The 25967-nt window shown below is 43.4% G+C and overlaps 2 protein-coding genes across 5 annotated transcripts in view; one reads left to right on the forward strand and one right to left on the reverse strand.

The window, feature by feature from the left end:
- Positions 1 to 660: 660 nt before the first annotated feature.
- On the reverse strand, positions 661 to 22196 carry ANKRD22 (ankyrin repeat domain 22). Its single transcript, XM_006121449.4, has 6 exons — positions 21978 to 22196; positions 9685 to 9876; positions 8038 to 8145; positions 6713 to 6790; positions 2663 to 2761; positions 661 to 1222 (listed from the first exon to the last, which is right to left on the reverse strand). The coding sequence occupies exons 1-6, from the start codon at positions 21996 to 21998 to the stop codon at positions 1145 to 1147; spliced, it is 576 nt and encodes a 191-aa protein (XP_006121511.1). The 5' UTR covers positions 21999 to 22196; the 3' UTR covers positions 661 to 1144.
- Positions 7497 to 25967, forward strand: part of STAMBPL1 (STAM binding protein like 1) — a 68536-nt gene continuing 50065 nt past the window's right edge. For all 4 annotated transcript variants that reach the window (XR_012905624.1, XM_075935095.1, XM_075935099.1 and 1 more), the window contains exon 1: positions 7497 to 7634. Coding sequence is in view for 3 of the 4 variants with exons in the window: in XM_075935095.1 (XP_075791210.1) it covers positions 7605 to 7634 (30 nt within the window). In the remaining variant the exon portion in view is untranslated. The remainder of the gene's footprint in view (positions 7635 to 25967) is intronic.

Consider the following 25967-nt stretch of genomic DNA (forward strand, 5'->3'; position numbering starts at 1 on the left):
CAGAAGACCAGATGAGCTGCAGCCTGTCTGAACCCCTGAGTGAGGGGAGCATGCTGAGCCCTCGACAGTGGAGTCACTGGAAAAAGACTGTAGTCAGGAGGCGTGCACGTGAGGGAGAGATGGCCTGCTGACCCTGGCCTGGCTGAAGGTTGGGTTTCATTTTTTATGTTTGATTAAACTTTGATAAGACTTTGTAGCCCTGGAAAGGGCTGGATTCAAAAGTGGTATAGCCGGAGGGGAAAACTGAGGCGGACTTGCTGCATCATTACCTCCAGCCATAAGGGCAGGGCCAGATTACGAGGCCCTAAGTGTAAAGTATAAGAACACCCATACCATTTAAAAATTTAATGTTTTTACAGAAAGAATGTTGAATACTGTATATAAACATGAAAGCTTTATATTTGCATATAAACAAAGGTGAAGTTGTAAAAATAGAGTAAATAATATTTACTAGAAGAGTTTTCAGAAAATTGTTCTTCCCTGTTGGGCATCTAAACTGTGAAATTCCTTGTGTAAATATGCAATGACACTCAGAGGACATAAGATGTCAACAATCAAGAGGCAACAGAGGATACAGGAGGCACATAACCCACAAACTTAAAGCTCAACTATTAGTTAGATTTATATGAATTTCACCAAGGTAATAAGCAAGCCATCAGAAAGTTGTACAGGTATGTGAGTTTTTTATTTTTGCCAATAAATAGGTTTTTGTTTTTATTGAAGACAAAGTTTTTATTGAAACAGTAAAAAATGTAATTTTTATTATAAATATTGAGACATATCTATACATGACAAATAATATTTGTGTGCATTGATGTATATACCCAGGTTTTCAGCATGTGTGTGTGTGTGTGTGTGTGTGTTTTACTAAGATGTTTCTGTGAAAAGTTAGTGCTATTTTATCTGTTCTCACAAGAAAAAGTGGATATATACTTTTTCTTCATCAAATAATGAAATGTATCCTTTTCATGACTCAATAAAATAATGTTTGATAAACTTTGTATTTCCCTGACAAACTTAATCTAAACTACATATAAAATATATTTACAAATCTTTATTCCAGTGTAATTTTTGCTAAGAAACAACGAATTAGTGGGATTTTTCTTTTGGCATATTATAAAATACAGTATCCTCCCATTATGCACTAGAATGCCTTCTTTAACATATATTCAATGTTGATGAACTTTAATCTTCTTGCTATATCCACCGGAGTCTCCCCATTCTGAAAAAAACAGACAAAACATGCCGTGATAAGTCATGGAAGCAGGCGGCTGAGTAGAAGTATGTCTGTACTGCAATCTAAGATGTGAGCGCAGCACGTGGAGGCACACATGATGCAGGGTTAATCTAGTTAGCACCAATCCTGGTGGTAGTGAAGCTGTGACAGACAGCACAGACATCAGTACAGGCTGGTTCTCTAAGCACCCAGGTCCCAGAGCAGGCAAGTATAGCTCAAGCTGGAGCAGGTGCTGCCTCATCCTTGTTGCCATTGGTACTTTTACTAACTAGATTAAAGTCAGCTTGGGTATGTCTACAAGAGCTGCAAACACATGCCTAACTGCTGTGCGCGCACACACACAGCCTCATGAGACAGAGCAGCCAGTTTGTGTTCATCTAGGTGGTCTGTATTGTCTGACCCATGCAGATAGGAATCCCCAGCACTTCTAGATGTCTCAGTGAAGTGAGACTGAGCCTGCTTCCTGATAATCAGTGGGCCATGGCCTTTATTTCAATCACATCAACACTTATCCTGTTATTCAACTTGGTTGATGTCAGAAGTTGGTGCTGAAACAATGATAAATGAAGGGAGTAGTGTTGCCAAGATACTTGCAAGTCTCTGGTAAGTGGCAAGAAATCAGTTCTTTCCTTTAACGTTTGATAGTGATGGATGAGTCTCCCTTGGGAATGGAAGTTGCTGTAAACCCCTTACATTGGCATCACCTAGTGTGCAAGGCTCCCTGCAGCAGAAAATACACCTGGGGAGGGTACCTACATAGGTCATTCCAGCAGGAGGCCTGCAACCATCCATCATAGCTGAACGTGAGAAGTTCTAGACTAGCAGGGACATGGCTAAGGCCTCTAGGGGTACATCTAGACTACAGGGTTTTGTCGACAGAAGTTTTATCGACAGATGCTGTTGACAAAGCTTCTGTCAACAAAGAGCGTCTAGACTACATTCAGTTCTGTCAACAAAGCAAGCTGCTTTGTTGACAAAACCCTGTAGTCTAGACACAACCCTACATGCAATAACACCTTCTGTCGACAGAACTCTGTCGACAGAAGGCGTTATGCCTCGTAAAATTAGGTTTACCAGCGTCGACAAAACTGCTGAGTTCTGTCGACGTTATGTCGACAGAACTCAGCAGTAGTGTAGATTCAGGTATAGTTTTGTCAACAAAAGTCCACTTTTGTCGACAAAACTCTGTAGTCTAGACACACCCTAGGAGATGCACTAAATCAATACATCCCCCAAATAGCTGGAGCTGTGCAGGCTAAGCATTATTTACAGTCTAAAGCTGCTCTCTCCTCACAAAGGCAGTGGGGCACATACTTTGTCCTCCCCAGGAAGTGGGGAGCAGTGCACCCTGCCCCCTCTAGTACCAGCCACCTGATTTCTGGAAGCTTAGCAGGAAAATGCTCATAGACACAGTTATCTCCTTACCTTATTCTTTATAGAAGGGTCTGCATGGGCTTCAAGTAGTAGAGGAATGACTGACTGATTTTTCATTTTACTGGCATAGTGAAGGGCTGTGTTCCCAGACTGAAAGTAAACAAAATGCAGGTAAAGTTTACTTCTACCATTCTTTAAGCTGAAATTTTAGACATGCATTTCTCTGTATGAATGTACCACCAGCCCACCTGCCGATGGTACTTGTAGGTTGGAAGCTATTCTGCGTGCTTCTTGAAAAAGGAGGACGTTGCCATATGTGATACAGGGCAGAAGGCACTTAGTGATGGTGTGTCAAGACTGATCGTTTTACTGTTTGCCAGAGATGAGTCTAAACCACAAAATATGGTTCTAACTACAGGCCCAGATTTCATTCTCTGCCATGCTTGAGAAGATAGAGATTGAGGGATCTGGTTCAGGCTACACTGTTATCCTACAGCACAAATATCTTCACAGCTGGCTACATAACCCCTGCTTTGGCATGGTACAATGCCTCATCTTCCCCACAACCCCCTAATGTGATCAGTGCCTAAATGTGGACAGCTGCCCTTGAGCAAAGCTTCTAGTGCATGGTACCACAAATCTAGGCAATAGCCTGGGTAGAGAAGTATCACCGGATGTTTGTGTCCAGTCCTGTGAATGTAACTATTTCTGTATTTAGGAAATTTTAACAGGATTACAAATTCAAGCTCAGTACATATTAGAGACAATACGGTAATCGTTACAACCACACATGGATGGAAAAAATTTGTAGGAACATTGACAGGTATGCTGTTTTTTCTAGGGGGATGTTATCTAGACAGGTATATAAGCATGTAATATAAGCTTTGCAGGTTTTTAAAAACTTAGTTGTTTAACATGCTGGAAATGCAGTTATAAAGCATTAGCTCGAGATCATGTTTCCCTGTAATGGTTGGCCTCAGTGACTATGTCATCTTGCTTCCTTAGGTCATTAAACAAACAAGAAAGGATTGCATTCTTGTAAGAGCAGAGTAGAAATAGAGAAGCATGCCTGCACCTACCATACCACATCAGTTTTTGTATGATTGCTACAGAAGTATCTGGGATTCCCTAGAAAGTAAGCCATGGCCAGGGGCGGAGTGGCCCAGCGGGACACTGGGAATTTCACTGTGGGCCGTCCTCCGAAGGAGGAGGAGGGGGATTGTGACAGGGCACCACAGCCCCGCACTTTAAATTCCCTGGCACTGCTTGCCGGCCATGTATGGGGCACGGTGGGGCCGAGGGAGCATATCCGCAGCATGCTCAAACGCCGCACAACAGATGAGAGGGGAGATGCCCAGGTGTGGCATGCTGTTACAGCCCTGGGACTTCAAAAGCACTCGCCCAGAGTTGCACTGCACAGCCCAGCTCAAGGCCCGGCATGTGGTCTGGAGCCCTGAAAGCAGCTGCGGCCAGATCACAGACTCCAGCACCACAAACAGGAAGGGGGGGAGAGGAAGGGGCTTGTGCTGAGGGGAAGGAGGCAGGTCAGGAGAAGAAAGGGGAAGGCACCAAGGGACAGGGTGTAGGAGAGATAAATGCCAGGGGGCCAAGTGGAGACAATGAGGAAAAGGGCAGGAGGGGAGGTGTCAGTGGGAGGGGAGACAGGGTGATGCTGGGAAAGGAGAGGGTAAGGGCATTGGGGGCTAGAGGGGGAGGTGCTGGGATAAGGCTTGAAAGAAGGGGTGGGCATGAGGAAGGCGGGGATGGAGCAAGTCATGTGTGAGGGCATAGAGGGGCATAAGGGGCAGAGGGGCAGAGGGTGGTGAGGGGGTGGGCATCAGGGAAAAAGAGTGCAAAGGGGGTAGGGGCAGTGAAGGAAGGGGGGAATCAGGAGGGGGCAGGGGTAAGGGAAGGTGCAGGTGCCAGGGGATTCTGGGGGTGAAGCAGAAGGGCAGACACCTGCAGGGGAGGGACCAGCATCAGAGGTGAGAGGCAGGGCAGGTGTGTAGAGGAAGGTGTTAGGAGAGGGGATGAGGAGGGGTAGGTCACATGATCAGAGTTGGGCTACTGGAGGAGTGGGCACAGGGGAGAGAGAAGAGCTGGTGGAGGGGGACAGGTCTCAGGAGGGCTGAGGGCAGTGAGAAGGGCAGGGGTCTGAGTCAGGACAGCAGAGGAGGGTGAGCAGTGGGGGGCAGCAGGCATCAGGGGAGCTGATGGAGCCAGGGGAGGACAAATGGCAGCAGAGGGAAAAGGTGGAGGTTTATAAGACATATATTAATAACTTGGGTGCCACAGTGGCACATCCAAACAAGCCACATGAACTCAGTAGTGGTGCACAACACAAAATTAATTCTGCTCATGGTAGGAAACTCTTAGAGGGAACACTTCCCCCAGCCTCTCCACCCCTGAGTTAATATCACACACATTGGGTTAATGCAACTGCAGGATAGTTGCATGAGAGGGGTTTGGTGGGGGCCAAACTAATCCTTATTGGTAGGAGGATGGTGGGAAAAGTCCTTAAAGGGGTCACATGACACCTTTTACTTCTGGGCATGTGTCCATCTTGTCCCAAGAGTGATACCTCCAGAGGGCTGGCTAATGGGAGCCAGGGAGTGTGGCTAATGGGGGCCGGGGTGTGGTTAACAGGGGGTCAGGGGTGTGGCTAATGGGGGTCAAAGAGTAAATTTTTAAAAATTCTTTGATGTGAAAAAGTGGGCTGTTCTCAACCCATTTCCTGGGCCTGTTTTGATTGCCAGTCCACCCCTGCCCATGACTGCTTTTGAATGGCAAGACCTTTCCTAGATGGTATATCACTGCCAAAATTGGCTGAAGAAAGAACTGAAACTTTGCCTCTGCTCTACGTGGAGGAGAGAGAATGAGGCTATTAACTACAAAGGCCCCGGTGGATGTAGGTATATGAACCCAGCAATCTCTAGATGAGACCAGGAAGGAGAAGCAGTCACCCAGAGCCCTCTGAAAACTAAAAGGTTGTAGGATCAGACCATCCCCCACCAGCACAGAAAACCAGTAAAGTTGGGAGTGTCGTTGACTCATATGAGACCAAGCCCGTGGATGTTTGTGAGGTCAGGCTGATGGTTCATACATAGGATTGGAAACTAAACCCATTCTGACACTAGATGAATATAGGGCTCTAGCCCAGTTGTTCATATAGTCTCTGATACCATGATATTACTAAGAAAAACTATAAAGTCTAACCACCCCAATCTAGGGAATCAAGTCCTTTCTGGTGCCGTTGCAAGGAGATTTGTACTACCTGACTCCACACCTATTGGCAAATTCTACACAGAGTTTGTTCTACACACAATCACCCCTGCTCAGTGAGAGCTTATTCACCCTCACTGCTCAGTGAGAGCATGTTCACTCCACGCTAATGGCTGACTGGTGATTGAACTCAGGTAAGTTTCCTTTACAGCTCACACTCCTTTAAGGGTATTGTGGCAATGTGACACTACATTGTTCCCCAGCATTTGACTAAGCCTCTGCCACAGCAGGAAGGTGGCTGACAGTCAAATGTAGCACACACATGGGTAAGGGGAATGTCTCTAACATTTCACATTTGTTTTAAAAGCTGTGTTGGAAACAATAGTAAATAAAAATCTATAGGCAAGACGAATAACTGTGTTGAATAAAAGCCAAGTTGGGGTGCCAAAGGGGAGAAAATTGTATACTTTAGCAAATTTCACCCTACAATTGAAGGGACAATGTTCCCTATAATCTTTTTCATTTACATGTGGATTTTTTCCCTCCATGTGAAGAATAAATTTTATGTGCACTGAGGCATGTGTGAATGTGCACCTCCAGTAGAAATACATGCTGCCAGCTGTGGGCACTCTGATAATCCGCTGGGCAGCATTTAAATTTCATCTGAGTTGCCGCACAAGTGCACATCTTATTGGGAACACCAGACAACAGTGAGATGCAATGCCAGACAAGTTTAATGTATCAAAACAACCTCTCCTTGATCTTCCCCTGAAAGCATTACCTAGTAGCCCCTGAAAGTTACCTTTTCTAATTAACTAAATTGAATGTTGTATACACCACATCAGTGAGGGACCTCCGTGAATGTACAAACCCACTTACATAGTCTGTAGCATTAACATCTGTGCCAGCTCGAAGTAACATCTTGATGAGGTTTTCATTTTGCTTAGTCTTTGATATCTATTTAACACATAGAAAAAAGTTCACCACAGTTGGAAAGTTCATTCAGATAACTCGTGGTCGTAAGCAGATTTGGGCTAGCTGTGAGTGTGCTATTCAAACCAATGAATGTGCCCTATTTGTGCAATATAGTTAAATGTGACACTAATGCCTTAGCAGTATGCCAGTTGTATTCATGAGCCAAATCCTGAGAGCTGTACACGTTTTTACAGTTCTCACTCAGTCCTGAATTTGACATTAACAACCCATGGTTATTTTGTGTATATTTACAACTCTGGATGAGCTACAGCACAGGGTCCTGCCTGCAGTAGCTAATCTGTGATTGGTGGGTGTCACAGGCTGACTGGCTCTTTTAAGGATGTCGGGCCCCACCTTCCCTGTAATGATCAACTACCCTCTCCACTGATGCTGAATGGCTGGGGTTCAGGTGGCCTTATTCAATTATTAGATCCAGCTGGGAATGGGCATCTTACAAAAGGTGAGAGAGGTCAGTTAGCAATGGAGAGGTCTGGGAGACTCTAGGATGAAGGAATATTCATACATACTTCCTCCCGTCTTTATGAGACTTGACTCCCCCCACCTGCCTGAAATAAACCTATGAGCTATAGAAGCTCTATAGAGAACCTGAGGAGTCTGCCTGCCTCCAGGATGTCCAAAGCAGAACTAAGGAACCTGTACCAAAGATCTGAGACAGATAGGAAGGCAGAGTGGGAAATCCTGTTTCCTTGAGAACTTTATTAGTAAACCAAGAAGAAGTATTACTTGACACATAAAAGCCCATGTCAAAGCTATTGAAGAGTGTGAAAAGGAGAAAATGAAACAGCATCTAGTCCTGGTACCCAAGGTATGCTGTAGTGCTTCTATATTTTCATGCCTTAAGTAATTCCAAAATGGCTTCCTTCCTATGGTGTAGCCTTCACATGAGGTCATGCTGTGTGGAGGATGCTGGCTCTTTCTACAGTGTGCAGTGGGGGAGATGGATGAAATTGGTCTGCAGGCTACCAGTTTGGTCATGAATTTTTGTGTGATTTCTGGGATGTATAACATATACCTCACATACACCGATGGTAAATTATTGGGTCATGTAACAAGTGCCTTGCATACATTGATGATACACCAGTGGGATGTGTAACAAATGTCTTGCATACATGGATGGCATGCCACTGCCAGGAAGTTAATGTACCCACAATGGGGCTCAAGATGACAAAAAATGTAGGGTAAGTCCTTCTAGCTCAGTTTGTACTCACCATGATAAAATAGCCAATAAGCAGAACGGGCATTAGGATGATAATGAGTAGGTAGTCAAGAAAACTAAACCGTTTTCTCACAGCATAATGCAAACATGTGCGCTCTTTCTAAACAGAGAAGAAATATCGATTGTTAGTATTAGATGCACAGTTAATTACACTCCTAGTATATTTCACAGCTTTCTGACCAGATATATATCTGGAACATTTCTCTTTCATTAATGTTGAAACAAGGACATGTGTATCTTGTTCAACTAAGTGAAATACATTTCATTGGCACAAAGCCACAGTCTGGGAGCTTCACAGGGGGGTTGGGACTGGCAGCTGAACTTAACCTCTCCAGTTCTGGGTGGGGAAGAGTGTTCTATATTTCCCATGTGGATATTACTTTCACCTTTAGGGGCAGAACAGCAAGAATAGCCTCCATTGTGAAGTGCCCCATACTAATTGCTAATCTGTGTCATTAGAGATCTTTGGGCTCATCTAGACTACATCCCTCTTTTGAAAGAGGAATGTAAATGAGCCTGATTGAAAGTGCAAATGAAGCGGGGATTTAAATATCCTGCACTTCATTTGCATAATTGCATCCCAGAGGTCTTTCGAAAAAGGGTATTTTGAAAGTGAAACCACAGTCTAGATGCGGTTCTTTCAAAAAAAATCCTTTTTCGACAGATCCTGTACTCCTGAAAAAATGAGGAGTCTGGGATCTTTCGAAAAAGGGTTTCTTTTTCCCCAAAAGAACCACGTCTAGGCTGCGGTTTCACTTTTGAAATACCTTTTTCAAAAGACCTCTGGGATGCAATTATAACACGAGTTATTTGCTTCATTTGCACTTTCGATCGGGCTCATTTACATCCCTTTTTCAAAAGAGGGATGTAGTCTACAGGAGCCCTTCCCTAGTCAGAGGGGGTAGCGGAGTAGATGTAGGGTGAGACTGGAAAAGAGGGAATGGGAGGGGTTTGGACTAAGCAGTGAAATAGAGCTACTGCAGAGGCCAAGAATGCTTTCCACACCCTCAGGAGGCACAGAAGCTTCTGGAGGGGGTGGGAGATACAGTAAGAGAGTAGCAGCTCTGCTCCGTCTTCCTCTACTGTGAAAAATGTATTGGTCTGCTCCTCCTCCTTAATGCTGCAACAGCAGTCCTGGGAAGGGAGAGAAGAAATTGGAATTGCCATCCCTGAGTAGAAAGAGACACAGACACACACCACAAACGTCCCCTGAACTTGTCTTCCTGCCAGGCCTGAGAGAGGTAAAGAGCCACCGAAGCCACAGGAAGAGCAGACAGGGAGTGAGGGGAGGGGTCAAGGTGGGTGAAGAATTGTGGTGTGATGCAGTTGATGTGCAAGCTGGGTCACAACATTAACTGCTATGAGGCTGCAATGACCAAAAATCCAATTTCTCCCATCCTTTGTCCCACACACTCTGGAGGTGGATGAGTTCAAAACTCAGGAGACCGCATAAAAAATCATTTAAAAATCACAGTTTTGGGGAGCCAATCTCATGACCTTTTTAGGTCTAACTTGTGATTGTTGAACTTCTGTGGCTGGCGATATGCAAACGTTTTCCTCCACTCCTAGTTGCAAAATGTAGTCAGGTGTCATTAAAGACAAGAGGATATTCCTGGGGTACTTGGCCATTACCACTCACCTTGTTTTTGATGTTCACATCAGCATTCCATTTCAGAAGGTAGCTGACTATTCTATTATGTCCCTGTCTGCAGGCACAGATTAGAGGGGTGTCTCCACCAGAGCTATCTTGAACATTCAAATAATTGCTATCTTCTTCCAACAGCAGCTGAACTTGATTGAAGTCATTATCATAAGCTGCTTGGCAAATGGGCTGAGGAAAGGAGGGGAAGAAATGTTATAGGCCTGAGCCTTGGGAGAGCCAAGTACTTCTTTCTAGATGATATGAATAACCCTAGCTCCCACTCAAGTAGATGTGAGGTCCCTCGGTCCCCACTTTCTGCAAGGTGCTCGGTATTTCACAGGCCCTAAGAAAAGAGATTAAGGGCTAACTAATAAAGAGGTGAGTGCAGATTCTGAGATGCATACAGTATGGTGTTGAAACATTTATATAGGACTGGTCAGGGAACAAATATTCATAAAATTCAGAAACAGAAGTAAGCGAGGGCCTAGTTCAGCTCTCCTGGAAAGGAAAGAGTCAAGATTCCATTGGGCTGAAATGGGAGATGTACATCAGTGGGAGGTCAAGATCTAGTCAGAAATAAAGTAAAATGTTACAAATCAACATTACAAACTCTTGCATCAGGGGAAAAAATGTTAAAATCCCTCAACAGATCCAATAGTACAATTGCTTATAGTTGTGTGTACTTTATACCATGTATCATAAGACATGGACTACCTCGATAGTGCTTTAGGCTATACAGTAACTTAACTGAATCAAAGGTCATTCATGTGCATATCTACTAATATAATACATGCCATCATGTGCCAACAACGCCCCTCTGCCATGAACCTTGGACAAATGGGATTGCCTGTACGCAAAAGAATAAATGGATACAAATCAAACATTCAGAATGGTAACTTCCCAAAGCCAGTGCAGGAGCACTTTAAGTTCTCTGGGTCACACAGTTGCCAGTCTCAGACAGAAAACTTCAAAAAGCAGACTGCAGAGAGAAACTGCTGGGTTGGAATTCATATGCAAATGTAACACCCTGAAACTAGATTTAAATAGATACATTGGGCATGTCTACGCTAGACAAAATTCGAAATAACTCCTGAAATAACACAATTGAAATAGCGTGTCCCCACTACGGGGGAGCCTCCCTTTATGTGGACATGCTACCTCGACTAAGAGGCCCAGGAAGCACTGGGGAGTAATTACTTTGAATGACTCTGGGGAGTAGTTATTTCCAGGGCTCGACAATTAGTGTGATCTACTCGCCTGTTTCAAGTAGATTACAAGCTGGCACAGCCACGCAGCACGGTAAGCGCATGCGCAGTGTGCCGAACCGCGCGGCTGGCGAGCGGGGCTCACCGACGCTTGGCAAGCCCTGGGTATTTCGAACTAGCAGCAGTGGAGCATCCACCCTACTGCTACTTTGAAATAAAAGTTATTCCCTGAGGAAAGCAGGAGTACAGATTTTGAAATAACCAGCCCGTTATTCCGAAATAACAGGCTTGGTAGTGTAGAGACTCTGCTTATTTTGAAAAAAGGGAGGTTATTTCAAAATATCCCTAGAGTAGAGTGGTTCTTGCATTACAACAGGTAATGTCCCTTTCAGGTACTCTCACCTTTCCATCACTGTTGGAGAGAGCCACATGCCACTCTGATTTAATTAGCACTGATGTGTACACTCATCTCTGTATCCTTTTTTCTTCCTTTCTTTTCTCTTCAGTAACGACGGAAGTGAGTTGTAGCTCATGAAAGCTTATGCCCTAATATCCCTCTCTCTTATTTATATATATATTTATAGTTATGTGTGTATATATCATCACGTCATCTGCGTCCTCATGCTGCTGACACCACCCACTTCCACCTCCATCCTCAGCCACCTGGCGCTGTCCCCTCTGGACATGGGCTGCACTGCTGGGGCAAAGCTGCTGGGGCTGGGTCCCCTCCAGCATCTGAGCCCGAACCTGGCCACACCAGGTCCCCTCTGCCATCTGAGACCACCCCGCATCCCACCGAGCCACACTGCATCCCCTCTGCCATCTGAGCATGCCCCCCCGGCTGCCCCACATCCCTCGGGAGAGCTGCTGCAGCAGCTGCACATGGACAAGAGCTGCACACAGGCGCTCTGGGGAGGCAGGAGCCACGCAGCCCCCTTCCTCCCCACTCCTGTTGCTCCGGGGGCTGGGGAGGCAGGATCTGTGTGGCCTCCTTCCTCCCTCCTCCCACACACGCCCCTCCCTGCCAGTGGGTTAGGGGTGAGGGTACAAGACCTGGGTGGGAGGTGGGGTGCAGAATAGGGTGAGGGTGCAGAGTCTGGCCAGGAGGAAGGGTGCAGGAGTAGGCTGGGGGTTGAGTGTCTGGCCAGGGGGGAGGGTTCAGGAACAAGGGTGGGTGCAGGAGCAGGCAATGGTAGAGCATAGTGGCCTGAGATGGGTAGGGGAGTTGGTGAGCGTAGCAATCAGAGATGGAGGGGTGGGCGAGTGTAGAAGTCTGAGATGGGGGTGGGGTTGGAGAGTGAAATGGCCAGAAGGTGGGGGGATTGGCAAGCATAGCAGCCAGAGATGTGGGGTGGGGGTTGGCACACATATCAACCAGAGAAGGGGGGATGGAGTTGGTTCATATAGTGGCCTGAGGAGGGAGAGGGGTTGGCATGCATAGCAGACAGAGATTGGGGGGGAGGGGGCGAGTTAGCAAGCATAGCAGCCTGAGATGGCTGGGGGTGGTGGCATGTGTAGCACCTGGGTGGGGTGGCGTGTGTAGCAGCTGGGGGCGGGGTTCAGCCAGAGATGGGGGGTTAATATGTGTAGCAGCCAGAGGGGTGGGGTTGGTGAGTGTAGCAGCCTTGGGGGGGGGGGGGAGAGTTGGCGAGAGTAGCAGCCAGGGGAGGTTGGTGAGCATAGCAGCCAGAGGTGGGGTTGGCAAGCTAATAAATTTGTTCATCTTTAAAGTAACTCCTTGTTTTAGATGAATGTTGAATGATAGCTAATTTCCACCAGATGGTGCCGTGAGACTAATCACAAGGTGAATATGCCTATTACAGTGTAAAGTTTAGGAAAGTACCAGGTTTGTCAATACTGTAATAAACCACGCTATTAATTTCTGTATGTGCAGCTGGAAGGTGATACTCCAGACAGAACTGAAAACTAATGCTGTCATTCAGCAATTCCTAAATTCCTCTTTTTGGTGGCTTTTTGCTGCTCTAGGTCAGAGATTGTGTGTGTGTGTTGATAAAGATGTCCGCTTTAGCCCTGCAAAACACCCTTTTCACTTAGTTTTACTATGGTTACTAGCTTCAACTGAGTTCAAGTTTGAAAAATGCTGGATTTCAGCCCACTAATGAACCTAAGCAGGTGTTTACCTTCACAGATGGTGAGGAATCCTGTTGGATCAGAACTGCTGAGTAAGAAGCAGTTTTTGCAGTCACTTTTCAGAATAGTCACTAAAATGGAAACTTTTTTAAAAGAAATCAAGAAAGGATCACATCACGTCTGCAACTATTGGTCAGGAAGCTTAAATACAAGTAATACAATGTCTTATAAACTGGGCTTTTTTCTTCTAGCAATCCTAATTCAATTCAAAGACCTCTGAATGCTGATATTGAAATAGCACTATGTTAAAGTGCACTAGGGAACTTTACATGTGCTCCAGCAACTCTAGTAGAATAATTAGTTACTAATAATCATTACTATGATTCAGAAATCAGATCCCTGCAGCATGTGTTTTTGCACTGTATACACCTTTCCGGAAAGTTCCTCATTTTTTATAATCCAGAAAAAAGCAGGTCGTAAGTAGGAATCTTCTCAACAGCCTAAGCAGTGAAAACTTATACAAAAAAGTCATGTAGTTTCTCTGCAATCTCCTTGTCTTCCTCAGCTACTCCCTTTAATGCCCAGTGATCCAGCAGACCTAGCAACTCTATCACAGCCTTCTTCCTTCAGGCATACTTAAATCCCATTTCTTTGTTTTATCCCTTTTGATGTTTGCTCTTCAAAATTCATTAGGCTCTTCTAGTTTCCTTGTTACTATTCCCTGCTCTATTTTATACTACTGTTTGCTGTTTTCACTAGTCAGATTTCCTAATTTTAAAAGATTTCCATTTGGCTTGACTAGCTTTTCAGACCTTGCCATTTAGCTATAATGGCACATTCCTTGCCTGCCTTGTTTCCCTTTTTGTTCAGCATTATAACGTGCCTTCTGAGGCTCTGTTATTGTTTTTAAGTAGCATCCATGTCACCTCTAGGGATTTTATTTCTTTACTTTTAATTTTATGGCTTCCTTTAGTGAAACCTTCCCTTCTTAAAGTAGGGTACCAAAAAGTGACAACCGCCTCTTCGATGCTAAACCAAATTGTGTTGTGGCCACTAGTACTTCCTGACTTCACTACTGTCACGTCTTCAATTAGCTCCTGTGTGTTATTTAAGACTTATTCAAAACTACCCTTTCCTCTTGAGAGCCAGCTGTTTTGCAGACACTGTCCGGTTGTGCCTTTTGACTAGCTTAAAACTGGGTGGATGAAGTCTCTCATTTAGAAGAGCACAAATAAAATGACAAATAGCGTATAAATGGAGAAGCCCCAAAAAAGGAGCTGGCTGGGTTATAGACTGCAAGCTTGGAGGGTCAGGACATGTATAAGCAGGATCTGAAGGAATGCTTCCTTACAGCTGGCTGGAAGCAGGGCCGTAGGCGTGGGGGTAGGGAGAGGGGAGAAAGGAGACCATAGGTGTGTCTGTGTAAATACAGTTCCTGCTTTGCTTAAATTTGTTAGTCAGCAGATGGAGTGGTATTTTGCTCATTGTAAACAACATAATTTGTGACCCAATACCAGCCATGCAGGGATAGCTGAAATATGGTTACCACTGTTTGTAATTCTGTGGGAATACAGAAAAGTAGGTCTGTGCTAAATCTGTTCCAAGCAAAAGCCTCAGGGTGCATCTATCCTGCACCGTAACTCAAAATAAGATACGCAATTTGAGCTATGCAAGTTGCATATATTATTTTGATCTTATTTCGAAATAGCTTATTTCATACTTTGGCGCTGTCTACACAGTGTCACATTTCGAAATAAACCACTATTCCAAAACGGCCTTATGCCTTGTGGAATGAGATTTACAGGGACGTGTGAATATTGAGCCCGTTATATTTTGAAATAAAGGGCTTGCTGTGAAGATGTGCGATAGCTATTTCAGGATAACCGAAATAGCGCTGCAGTATAGACGTAGCCTCACAGTTAGCAGAATGAGCCCGTTTACCAAGATTCTACTTTCAGAGCTCTCTACGAGTAAGAGGAGCTGAGGAAAAGTGATTTCGATCAGGAAGCTATCCCCTTCTTGGACTGGTTTCACTGGTTGTGTCCATTCCTCCTACCCTAGGCTCCCACTGTTCAAATAGAGCTAAATAAGCATTATTAGGAGCCTCTTTCTTAGATAAATTGTATTGGAGCTGTGTTTCTTTTACCCTGCTTGCTAAAAGTTTAAATCACTAGGAGCTGAAATCAGTTGAGGCTGATGGGCAGAAGTCACAACCAAAATATGTGACACATGGCCAGCAGGGCAGTGGCAAAGAGCCAGGAGCAGGCAGATGGCAAGTGACCAGCAGAGTGAATAAGATGCCCCTTTACCTCTCCCCCACCCAGTTTGGTAGGTGAACTCTGTGCATACATCCCTGAACTCTGGATCTGCACTAACCAATGGCAGCATGTGTAAGTGGAGTGCAGAGAAGGGTTGGGCATGTGAAGGGGACATTTACATTGCTGGACCTAAGAACCTGAGAGGAAAAGAACACTGCCCAAACTACTTGGGGTGGGTTTTATACTCATGGTTTATGTTTATGCACTCTGTCTGTGCTGTTTTCCCAAATTAATACCAATTTATCAAGTAAATTCCCTCCCTTTTATTAAAAGTTATTTTCTGTGCTTAGACTCTGTGCTTGTGAGTGGGAAAGCATTATCTTTTGGAGGTACCCAGGGTTGGTGTGTGAATTTCCCAGGTGGGTGGGAGCTCAAGCTGGTTTTGGAAGGATGCAAATGAACCCTTAGATATTGAATCCATCCAAGGCTGCTGCTGGCTCCACCTGGCAGAAACGTTACACGCGTTAGTGGTATTTTTGCTTTATGACAATGTTATGAAAAACACTTCAGGTTTATTTAAGGTTTACCTCTAGTTTTTGTCTCAGACCTTGCAGTCTTCATCTGCGTCTCTTAATAGAAAGGGTGGAGACTGTCCTACGTAATATGAATACCACAGAGAAGAAATTTCCCTTGAGTAGGGAGATCTGTGTTGTGACAGATAGAACAACATACTGGACAAATCTTACAGAATTGAATTAGCATTACTGATGTAAATTCAAAGTATTTGGGGTGCACTGTACTAAAAAGGCAATCTCTTGCGTTGTGAGATGGCATGCCTGAAGTTTCATACTGACTCTGCTTATCAGCCCTTTGAAACCACCCCTGGAGAGGTTTGCATATATTGGTTCAAACTAGATTCTCTGGGGACCAAACGCAAAGGATTTGCGCATCAATAATCTGATTTTAAACAGCCTCAGCGCCTTCTTCCTGGTCCAACAAATGGACAGAATCTCTGATCCAAGGACAGTTCTGAGTGTTAGGGAAAGTTGGAAGGACTGGGCTTACTGAAGTCCCATAAGATCATGTACTTGTTCTGAACGGAAGCTGTGATGAATTTGAAACCACCCGTGAGGTTTCAAAAGACTGCTCCTTTCAGAGCCCATGTTAGTGTTGAGGTGAACTCTGGTAAGTTTATTTGCATGTGGATAGTTTCGTTTATTGTTTCTTTCTCTGCTTTTACCTTAAGAATAAAATAGGCTTGCATAGGAAGTGCTGTGTGGTAACAAGCAGTGACACTGGTAAACCTTTGAAGAGAAAGTTCACAAGCCTGCTTGAGCAGAATCTCTTGGTGAGCACAACATTGTGAAGGCTGGAAATATCTCAGTAAGAAGTGGGAGAGACGCATGTCTCCAAGAGAGTCGTCTGAAGAAGTGGGTTGTGCCCACAAAAGCTCATGATACCATCTACATGTTTTGTTAGACTTTAAGATGCTACTAGTCTATTTGTTGTTTTTTAAGTTTTTCCTGTTACAGACTAACTCGGCTACCCCTCTGAAGTCCAAGAGAGTTGACAGACAAAGAGCCTTCCCTGAAATTGTTAGTGACTGACCCAGGCTGTATCTTGTCCTTTTTTAATGGAAAAAAAAATCAAAGAACTGGGATAACTGCAAACTGTTCAAGACTAATACCAGTTAACAACAGGTACTAAAGACTTGAAGGACAAGCTAGGGATTTAGCAAACAGTTTTATTCTCTAAGGGTACATATACACTGCACGCTTATTTTGAAATAAGCTATTCCAGAAGAAATACTCTGAAATAGCTTATTTCGAAATAACACGTCTACACTACAGAAGCCTCAAAATTAGTCCAAGGCAGGCTTCCCTAATGTGGACATGCTACTTCGACGTAGAGCCCCAGGAGGCACTGGGGAGTAATTACTTTGAATGGCCCTGGGGAGGAGCTATTTCAAAATAGCAGCAGTGGAGCATCCACACAATTGCTATTCCAAAATAGCTATTTTGTAATAGGTATTATTCCTCATGGAATGAGATTTACAGAAGTTGGAATAAGTCAGAATAAGCCATCTATTATTTTGAATTTATTTTGAAATAAGGGAATTGCTGTGTGGACACTTGCATTGTTACTTTGGAATAACGGCTGTTATTTTGAAATAATGTTGCTGTGTGGACAAATCCTTACAGAGAAGAGGACTCTGCCTTAGGGGTGAGGCACACATAGGCTACGCCTAGACTGCAGCTCTTTTCTGGGATACCAGAAGTATCCCAGAAAAGCTATGCCATGTCCAAGGAACGCGTCCGCTTTTCTGAAAAAAAAAATCAGAAAAGTGGCCAAGTTCTTTCACCGTCCCTGTAAACTTTGTTTCATGAGGAAGAAGGGACGGCTCGAAAGAGAAGGTTTTTCCAAAATTTGGCACCGTGTAGATGCGCCACATTTCGGAAAAACCTCTTTCAAAAGAAAAGCAGAAAAAGATGTGCAAATTACGGTTCGCAATTTGCATATCTTTTTCTGGCTTTTCTTTGTAGTGTAGACTTAGCCTAACTGAACAGTGTGAAGAACCTTGTATTACAGCTGCTCTCAAGAAATGAATTGTCTCCTGATCTATTTGTATGATGTCTCTTGGCAGTACTAAATTAAGATGAACATAGAGAGGCACAAGGCCACAATCGCAGCTCTGAGAGAACATCCCTCTTGAAAAGCAGAGCACTGGCTGGTGTTGGGGATAATTTCCAGGAAGCTTTAGGAAAACTTCACTGATCTGCATGACCAGAGTGCTGAGTTGAAAGCTCAGATTACAAAACCCAAAAGACAACTGGCTGATCCAAAGACAACTTTGGGGAAGGTGGAAAAGAAGCAACCTATGAAGGTAATCAGTAAGATGGAATCTCAGGACAGTGAATCTCAGAGATTTAGGGCTAGATTCACAAAAACTTAAGCACAGCAGCACCAATGTTGCCAGGCCTAACTTTTAGGCTCCTGGAAATATCACTGGGATTCACTGAGCCTGGATTAGGCTCTCTATCCAGTGAATGGAGAGAGATAGGTACCTCAGAATGGGACTTTAAAAAGCCAGCACACTATATGGCCCTAGCCTAGAATAGCCATTTGGACATGCCAAGCCAAGAAGTGTGCTAAGCCTGTGCCTCCCTCCCCTTGGGAATCTCATCTACAAACCTTGTCTTGATGTTAGGCACCTACACTGTTTTGAACAAGAAGACGGAAAGGGGGACTACCTCACAGCTTTCAACCCAGTGGTTAGGATGGTGGTACTTCCCCTAGCCAGGTTGTGTAAACGTTCCTGTTACCAGAGGGAGGCCTGGAATTGCATTATGCTCTTGCTATGCAATAACCCTGTGTTTCATAATTTTTGTCATTTTTCATTTGTTTTAATAAAGGGTTTAATCAATTGGTATTGTCCTCTTGAGTGCCCTTGCCATGCACTCTGAGAGTCTTTTTTTGAGCTGGAACTCTCTCACTCTGTAGCTTAAATTGAGACAAGGAGCTAAATATCTTCTTGATAGATGTGGCCAATGGCAAGCCATAACCTCTACCCATAAATTCAAGTCGACAGTCCTGAGATTAAGCATCCAGGTACCCGATATTAGGTTTCAGTAAACATGCTCAGAGGCAGAAATATAAGCACCTAAGAAATTTTTTGTGACTCTTGACCTTGAAGTCTGAGCAGCCGGGAACAAAGCAGGAGCTGAAGGGGGAGCTGGAGATACTGAACACATCCACAAGAAACACAACTCCACTGTTGCACAGCAAGAGCTCAGATTAAGTAGGATGAGAACCTGCCTCTTCTGAAGAAGACCCTGAACAATGAGGCAGAGGCATTTATGCTGTGATCTGTGAAGGAGCTGGGTTGTACTTCAGACAATCACTCTGCCGCTCTCCTTAAGACAGGTCTCCCTGAGCATTCTTCCTTGATACTGAAGCTGTAACTTAGGCCACCTTCCAGCTTCGGCCAGCATCCCCTCCAAGCGGTCGTCTTTTCATAGCCAGTCCTTTCACTCTTGACTTAGGAGGGTTCAGCAGGCAGATCATCTTTGGAAGGAAGAGAGAATATATAGTTGCCTTCCCAGAGCTTGTACTAATTGGCTGGGAAAGAGGGGAATCCTGCTCAGTCAATTCTGTCAGGCTCCTGGTCCTAAACCCTGAAAGAAGCAATAGTCTGGATTTTCCAAAAGCTGTAATTAATCCTCTGGGACCATAGTCCTCTCTCTCCCGATGCCATCCTTTGCCTTCTCCGGTTGTCTTCCATTCTAAAAAGTCTCAGAACTTATAGGTGGGCAACACAGAACTGATGTTGACTGACCTTTGCATCTAGGAAGGAGAAAGTGTTTTCTCCAAAACACCAGAAGTCCTTATACAAGGTAAGTAATCCAGATGGACATTTGGGAGAGGTGCATGTGTGTGATTGTGGGAAACGGGCCATTCTGTAGAAGTGCCTGCCCTTGATTCTATAGGGTCTGCAGTTACTTGTATGACTTCATTTCATTTGTTGTGGAAACTTGTAAGAATAGTGCAGAGGCAGACAATAATCAGCACAGATCCTGCCATAATAATAGAATTAATCTAAAATGGGGAGCAAGGCTCCTCGATAGCTTGGTCCAAAGCCCACTGAAGTCAGACAGACAGAGATTTACTGGGTACTGCATCAGGTGTTAGTGAATTAAACTTCTCTTCATAGCAGAAATACTGATGGCAATATGACAGATCTTGCTCATCAGTCTGAAAGCATGTTGTTAGATTAGAATGCAGTGGTTCTCCTGGAACTGATCTCTAACTTATGACTACTGGCTTTTGATCTGATTATCTGTTTACTGTATGAATGTATTGGCTTAGCCTAATAGGGTGCTGTGAGATACAAAGAAGAAGAAAAAGGCTACTGATAAGTCACCCCTTGGCAAACACTTAGGAGTTGTTCTGAGACAATGCCATTACAAGAAACAAGTCTGGAATTATGAGATCAAGAGGATTATAGCTGCTTAAAAAGGGGCTGTGCTTGAAAAGAGGTAGTTTTGGGGCAGGTGTTTTGGCACCCCATATGTCTGCCTGTGCTGTTTGAAGAAGGCAAGTTCTGCATAGTTTATTCTCAAGAGTAAGCTCAATGTGCCTGTAGACATGTTTGTTTAATTTTTCACCCTCCTATGCTTTCTTCCTACTATGATCATGTACCACTAGTCATGGACTCTTGAAGCGAAGAGTCATAGGTGCTGAGCTCAATTGGATTTGCTGGGTAAGCAGTTGATGCAGAGGATGCTATAACCCTGTTGTATTCCCAAGTGAGAGAACTTGAGACTGCTTCCTGCACTGGAAAGTGCATGGCCTGGCAACTGAAGGGATGTACTCAGAGGGGACAGCGGTGCAGCTGGTTTGTAACTATGACCCAGAGTACAGATAACTACAGCCTCTCAAAACTGCATGGGGCTCGTAGGGGTATTTCATAAATTTCCATTTGCACTTCCCCTAAAGCACAGACACTTTCTCCGGAAACACCTATTCTACAAATTAGGTGAGAATCAATGTTGAATACAACAACTAGAAAATAAAACAATTATTTATACCGTTTCTGCAATATGAGAAAAATTTGGCAGCATCCCAGCTGTCCAGAAACTATAATTGTCATTCATTTACGTCATTGTTAATTTGCATTAGTCACGTAGGAGCCCTGCTCTGCAAAGAAAACTACTCCCTAAAAACACATTCTACTGGAAAATAACAAATTAATTTAGAATTGTTTTCTACAAAGTATGAAAAAATGTTTGTAATTACACTGACTGTGCTCTAATTAAACATCTTTAAGTTTAAGTTTTTGATTTGTCAGACAAACGGGGCCTATTTTTAATGTAAAAAAGCCAAAATTCTGTCAGAGTAGTAAAGACTTCAAGATGCAGACAGACTTATAATAACTTCCTTTTAAAATGGAATGAAGTCCAACCAGTTAGTTGACTTTTATGAACAGGTGGAACTGAGCTTGTGTGTGTATATATGCCTTCTCCCTTTCATTTAATAGCTCTTTACTGTTTAAATGAGAACTTTATTACATTTCCATATTTTAATTTTTGAGGCATGTATATTCTGTGATATATCCACCAGAAAAACCCACCATATTGTAATCAATGTTCAGGGAGAAAATAAGAAGTTCAGCTCCTTCTCTAGCATTATAGAAAGCCTTTGACTAGACATTTTGACCATACAGCTCAATTTATGAATAATTACAAACACTTAGCTAAAAAATCTTTGGATATGAAGTCTACTCCCTAGCAAACTCAAACAACACTTCTGCTAAAAGTTTCTGTTTCCCCATAACAGAAGCTAAGGTAGTGGTGGAAAAGAGGAGAGAACTCTTTACCATTCAGTAAAGAGAAATGGCCTCTGGATTTGGCCCTTAGGGCAATAGTACTTTATCAACACCCAAGACAAACTGACCATTCAGTACATTCCCTAACATGTCAAACAGAACCTCAAATGGCTTTGCTCTGAATGCAGAGCTGAAGCTTACTCTAACGACTAACTCCTTCCTCTCTGGAAATGAAACAACCCATGTCCTATATTTTATTTGTACAAAAAAAGTACCTTTAGCCACATGTAATATTGTAATTTAGATCAAATGGGATTTTCAGTTCCTAATCTGAGCCTCTGAAAGAAACCTAAATGTCATGTATGTAGATCTACTGCAGTTTCATATACCTCATAGGAAATGGCCACATACCTCTGAATAAAGTATCCCCATGTCCTTTCTTTGGGAGCTTGCCTCAAGTCCTTCGCAGTTCACTTGGCCAGTAGCTTTTCTTGACTTTCAATTGCTCTTGAGTTTGTTTAAAGTTGATTAAAATTTAATCTCAAGAGTCTCTTTGCAGAATTATTTGGGCCATGAACAATGTAGGTATATGATCCTTCCCAAAGCTACATGTGTGGTAAGTACTTTCCTAATCAGGGAGTATGAAATGATGACGTTTTCAGAAGCCCAACCCAGTGAGGTAAACATGAGACTGTGGGTTTACTGCGAGGCTGACACAAGCAGTACAAGTTACAACAGCTAGAAGTATTTTGCAATAGCAGGTTCCCTAAAAGAAAAAAGGGTAAACTAGCCACACGAGAGAAGACAAATTTCACAAGAAAATGCATGAAGAAACTTGAGACCTCTAACAAAAATTTACAGAAGTAGGTGTGAGATTATCACCCAAATAATAAAAATGAGGCCTTACAACGTAACGACCATGATTGTAGAAAATGAGATTAAAGTGAACAAAAGTGGTGTTGTCATACCCATTGAAAGGGAAGTGCAGATTTGCTTTATCAGATAAATACACTTCCATTACTACACAATCATAGAAATTAGAGACAATGAAGTGGAAAAAAAAGGGAATTACCTGTACTAATTTTTTCAGATTTAATCTACATTTCTAGTTTTAATATGGTCCATGCAGATGAGGGGATATTCCATCATCTGCATTGGCTACTTCTAGGAAGAATTGTGATTGCTGTTTCCTCATGCAGAATACTGTAAAATATATGCAACAGTCTGCTTCACTGAGCCAAGAGCATTCTATTACTTATTACCTACGTTGTACATACGTTTTTTTCTGAGAAATTAAAGAAATATTGAAAAGTTTGTCCCATTTGTAAAATCTTTGCATTTGTTCATGCTAATCTCCATCAGGAAAGAACACCAACAACAGCTCAATTTATGAATAATTACAAACACTTAGCTAAAAAATCTTCGTATCTGGAATATGTCTCATTACAATCATTTTGAATATGAAGTCTACCCCCTTATACCTTCCATGACCCATCTTGAAAACAATTATGATTGCAATCAATTTGACACATGAGTAGTCCTACTGATAACAACTGGACTTTCCAAAATTGTGAAGTTGCTTATGTATTTGTTTGTCCCAGGGTTGTTTTTTATCACCCAAACTTATTACCCACATTAATGTTAAAAATAGAGGTGTATACTAAGGATGTTAAAATGTGGTTAATTTAGTAGTCGACTAGTCGATGGAATTTCCATTGACTAATTGACTAGTTGATAGGCACTTCTGCATTCCTCCTTTAAAATGTACAAGAGCCCCTGCTGAGGCTCTTGTACATTTCAAAGGAGGCATGAGGAACTACAGCCTGGGGCCAGTGGGAAGCCCCACTAACTCTGTGCTGCATGAGGGTACCTTCTTTGAAATGCACAAGAGTCCCCAGCAGGGGCTCTTGTGCATTTCAAAGCCATGGAGCTCGGGATCAGCAGGGGACTCAGAATCCCTCACTGACTCTGGGCTTCATGCTAAGCTGCATGCTGCTAGGAGCCCAGGGTCAGCTGTGGACTCCTCAGTTGATCCCGGGCTCCCTGAGGCATTTCCCGGGGAGCCTGGAGTCAGCTGGGGAGTCCCCAGCTGTCCCTGGGCTCCTAGCAGCATGCAGCGTAGCATGGAGCCCAGGGTCAGCAGGACATTCTGAGTCCCCCGCTGATCCCGGACTCCGTGGCTTTGAAATGCACAAAGAGTACCAAGCATTTAAAAGAAGGCATCCAGTAGGGGCTTTTGTGCCTTTCAAAGGAGGAATGTGGAAGTGCCTAGAGACTAGTCGACTAGTCAAAAAACTATCTGATAAGTGAATGTTTATCGGATAGTCAAGTAGTCAACTAGTCTTTAACATCCTTAGTGTATACATTAGCATCGACAGAAATTGACTTGTTTTTTTTTTCCAAATCATTCCTTAATGTTGTTAACAGCATGAATAAAACAGTAGAGAATATATGCGTCATATTCCAGAACAAAAGTTTTCTCTGGGGAAGGAGAAAAGAAAAACATTGTCCAATGCAATATTAATTCAAACTGAAATACAACTAATGATTCTGAAGACTCTAGTAATGAAAAGAAGGAATTAGAGATGCAAGGTGGACACATTCATCAAGGCTTGGTCTATACTGCAGGGCTGTGTCTAGACTGGCAAGTTTTTTTGGAAAATCAGCAGCTTTTCTGGAAAAACTTGCCAGCTGTCTACACTGGCCACTTGAATTTCCAGAAAATCACTGATGATCTCATGTAAAGTCATCAGTGCTTTTCCGGAAAAACTATGCTGCTCCCGTTCGGGCAAAAGTCTTTTTCCGAAAAGGGCCAGTGTAGACAGCATAGTTCTGTTTTCTGCAAAAAAGCCACGATCGTGAAAAAGGCTATCAGGGCTTTTTTGCGGAAAACCGCATCTAGATTGGCCACGGACGCTTTTCCACAAAAAGTGCTTTTGCGGAAAAGCATCCTGCCAATCTAGACGTGCTTTTCCGAAAATGCTTTTAACGGAAAACTTTTCTGTTAAAAGCATTTTCGGAAATTCATGCCACTGTAGACGTAGCCCAGGGTTTTTGCACAAGAAGCCTTTTGAGGAAGAGTTCTTGTGCAAAAACTTCTTGTACAAAAGCGCATCCAGACCTCAAAGTGCATCGCAAAAGCGATGTGCTTTTGTTCAAGAAAGCGTCCACACTACATGGACACTCCTGCGCAAGAAAGCTCTGATAGCCATTCATAGAATGGCCATCAGAGCACCTGTGCTTTTTCTGATAGGGTTTCTTGCACAAAAACCCCTCCAGAGCATCCACACTTGCCTTCTTGCGCAAGAGCTGTATGGCAAAATGGAGTTATTCCTCGTGGGGAGAGGAATAACTCTACCAGCAAAAGCCCTCTGTTCTATCGATTTTCTTGCACAAAAAAGTGCTTGTGATGTGGATGCTCCACCAGTGTTTGTGCACAAATGGCTGTTTTTGTGCAAAAACGTTGTAATGCAGACATAGGCCAAACACTGGAAAAGGACTCAAGGCTGTGGTACAAAAACTATTGCTTATGTAGTATCACCAGTACTGTATTATATAGAGCTTTGCAAAAACTAGTGAAGGCAAGGAATCCGCCCAGGCAAACTTACAATAAATGATCACTATCCTTCACACTTACCATAGTCTTCACAATTTAAGCATCTCATATCTCTGCAAACTCTTCTATATTCCTGGGTATGAAAATTAGTCTTTAAGCAGCCATAGTGATTCTTGGTGCAGGTAAAAGGGAAAGTGAAAAATTATCAACCCCCTTCTTTGTACTCAAGAGACACTTATCTAATCCACAATCCTTCAGTGTTCTTTTGTGCCCCTTACCAACATAGGGTGCCACTATCTTCTTTGAGAGCAGACTGGCTTCACTCCCTTCAGGAACAAAGAGAAAATGTCCAGTTTTGCTATGGGCACTTTGTGGCTTCTGTCCTATTGAGAATAAGAACAAAGGGTGACGTGTCTTGTTCCAAAAGGGCCAACAATTCTCTGATTTTTTTGTCTTGTTCTGTACTAGGAAAGGGAAAGTGGATATCATGCTTACGGATATATTGCATAATAAAGTTCATACTTCACATAGAGTTTGAATAGGCATAATATTTAATGTGAATAAAAAATCAATCAAGTACTGGATTTCTCCCTTGCTGTTGTACCTCCTTGAACTCCTCCCTACTCCAGTTCATCTCCCAGTTTACATCAACACCCTGCACTGGAGTGGAGTATATCAACCTGTGGTATTAACATGAAGTACTCACCCCGAAAGTCACCATTCAGATTAAAATAACTAGAGAATTCCTTTTCTTTTGCTATATGGGACTGTGACTCACCCTATTTACATATTGCTATAAATCTGTAGGTGGAATGACACACAGTTTAGGTGTTACTATGGGAGTG

This window comes from Pelodiscus sinensis, chromosome 8 (genome assembly GCF_049634645.1).
Source record: "Pelodiscus sinensis isolate JC-2024 chromosome 8, ASM4963464v1, whole genome shotgun sequence".
Lineage (NCBI taxonomy): Eukaryota > Metazoa > Chordata > Testudines > Trionychidae > Pelodiscus > Pelodiscus sinensis.

Bases quoted from the DNA above. Each gene is read 5' to 3' on its own strand.
- ANKRD22 (XM_006121449.4), bottom strand. From the start codon at position 21,998: ATGGGGATACTTTATTCAGAG. The intron at 9,877-21,977 runs GTATGTGGCCAT...TCCTTTCCTCAG, and splicing joins TGGGGATACTTTATTCAGAG to CCCATTTGCCAAGCAGCTTA. The intron at 1,223-2,662 runs GTAAGGAGATAA...TGTTTTTTTCAG, and splicing joins ACCCTTCTATAAAGAATAAG to AATGGGGAGACTCCGGTGGA.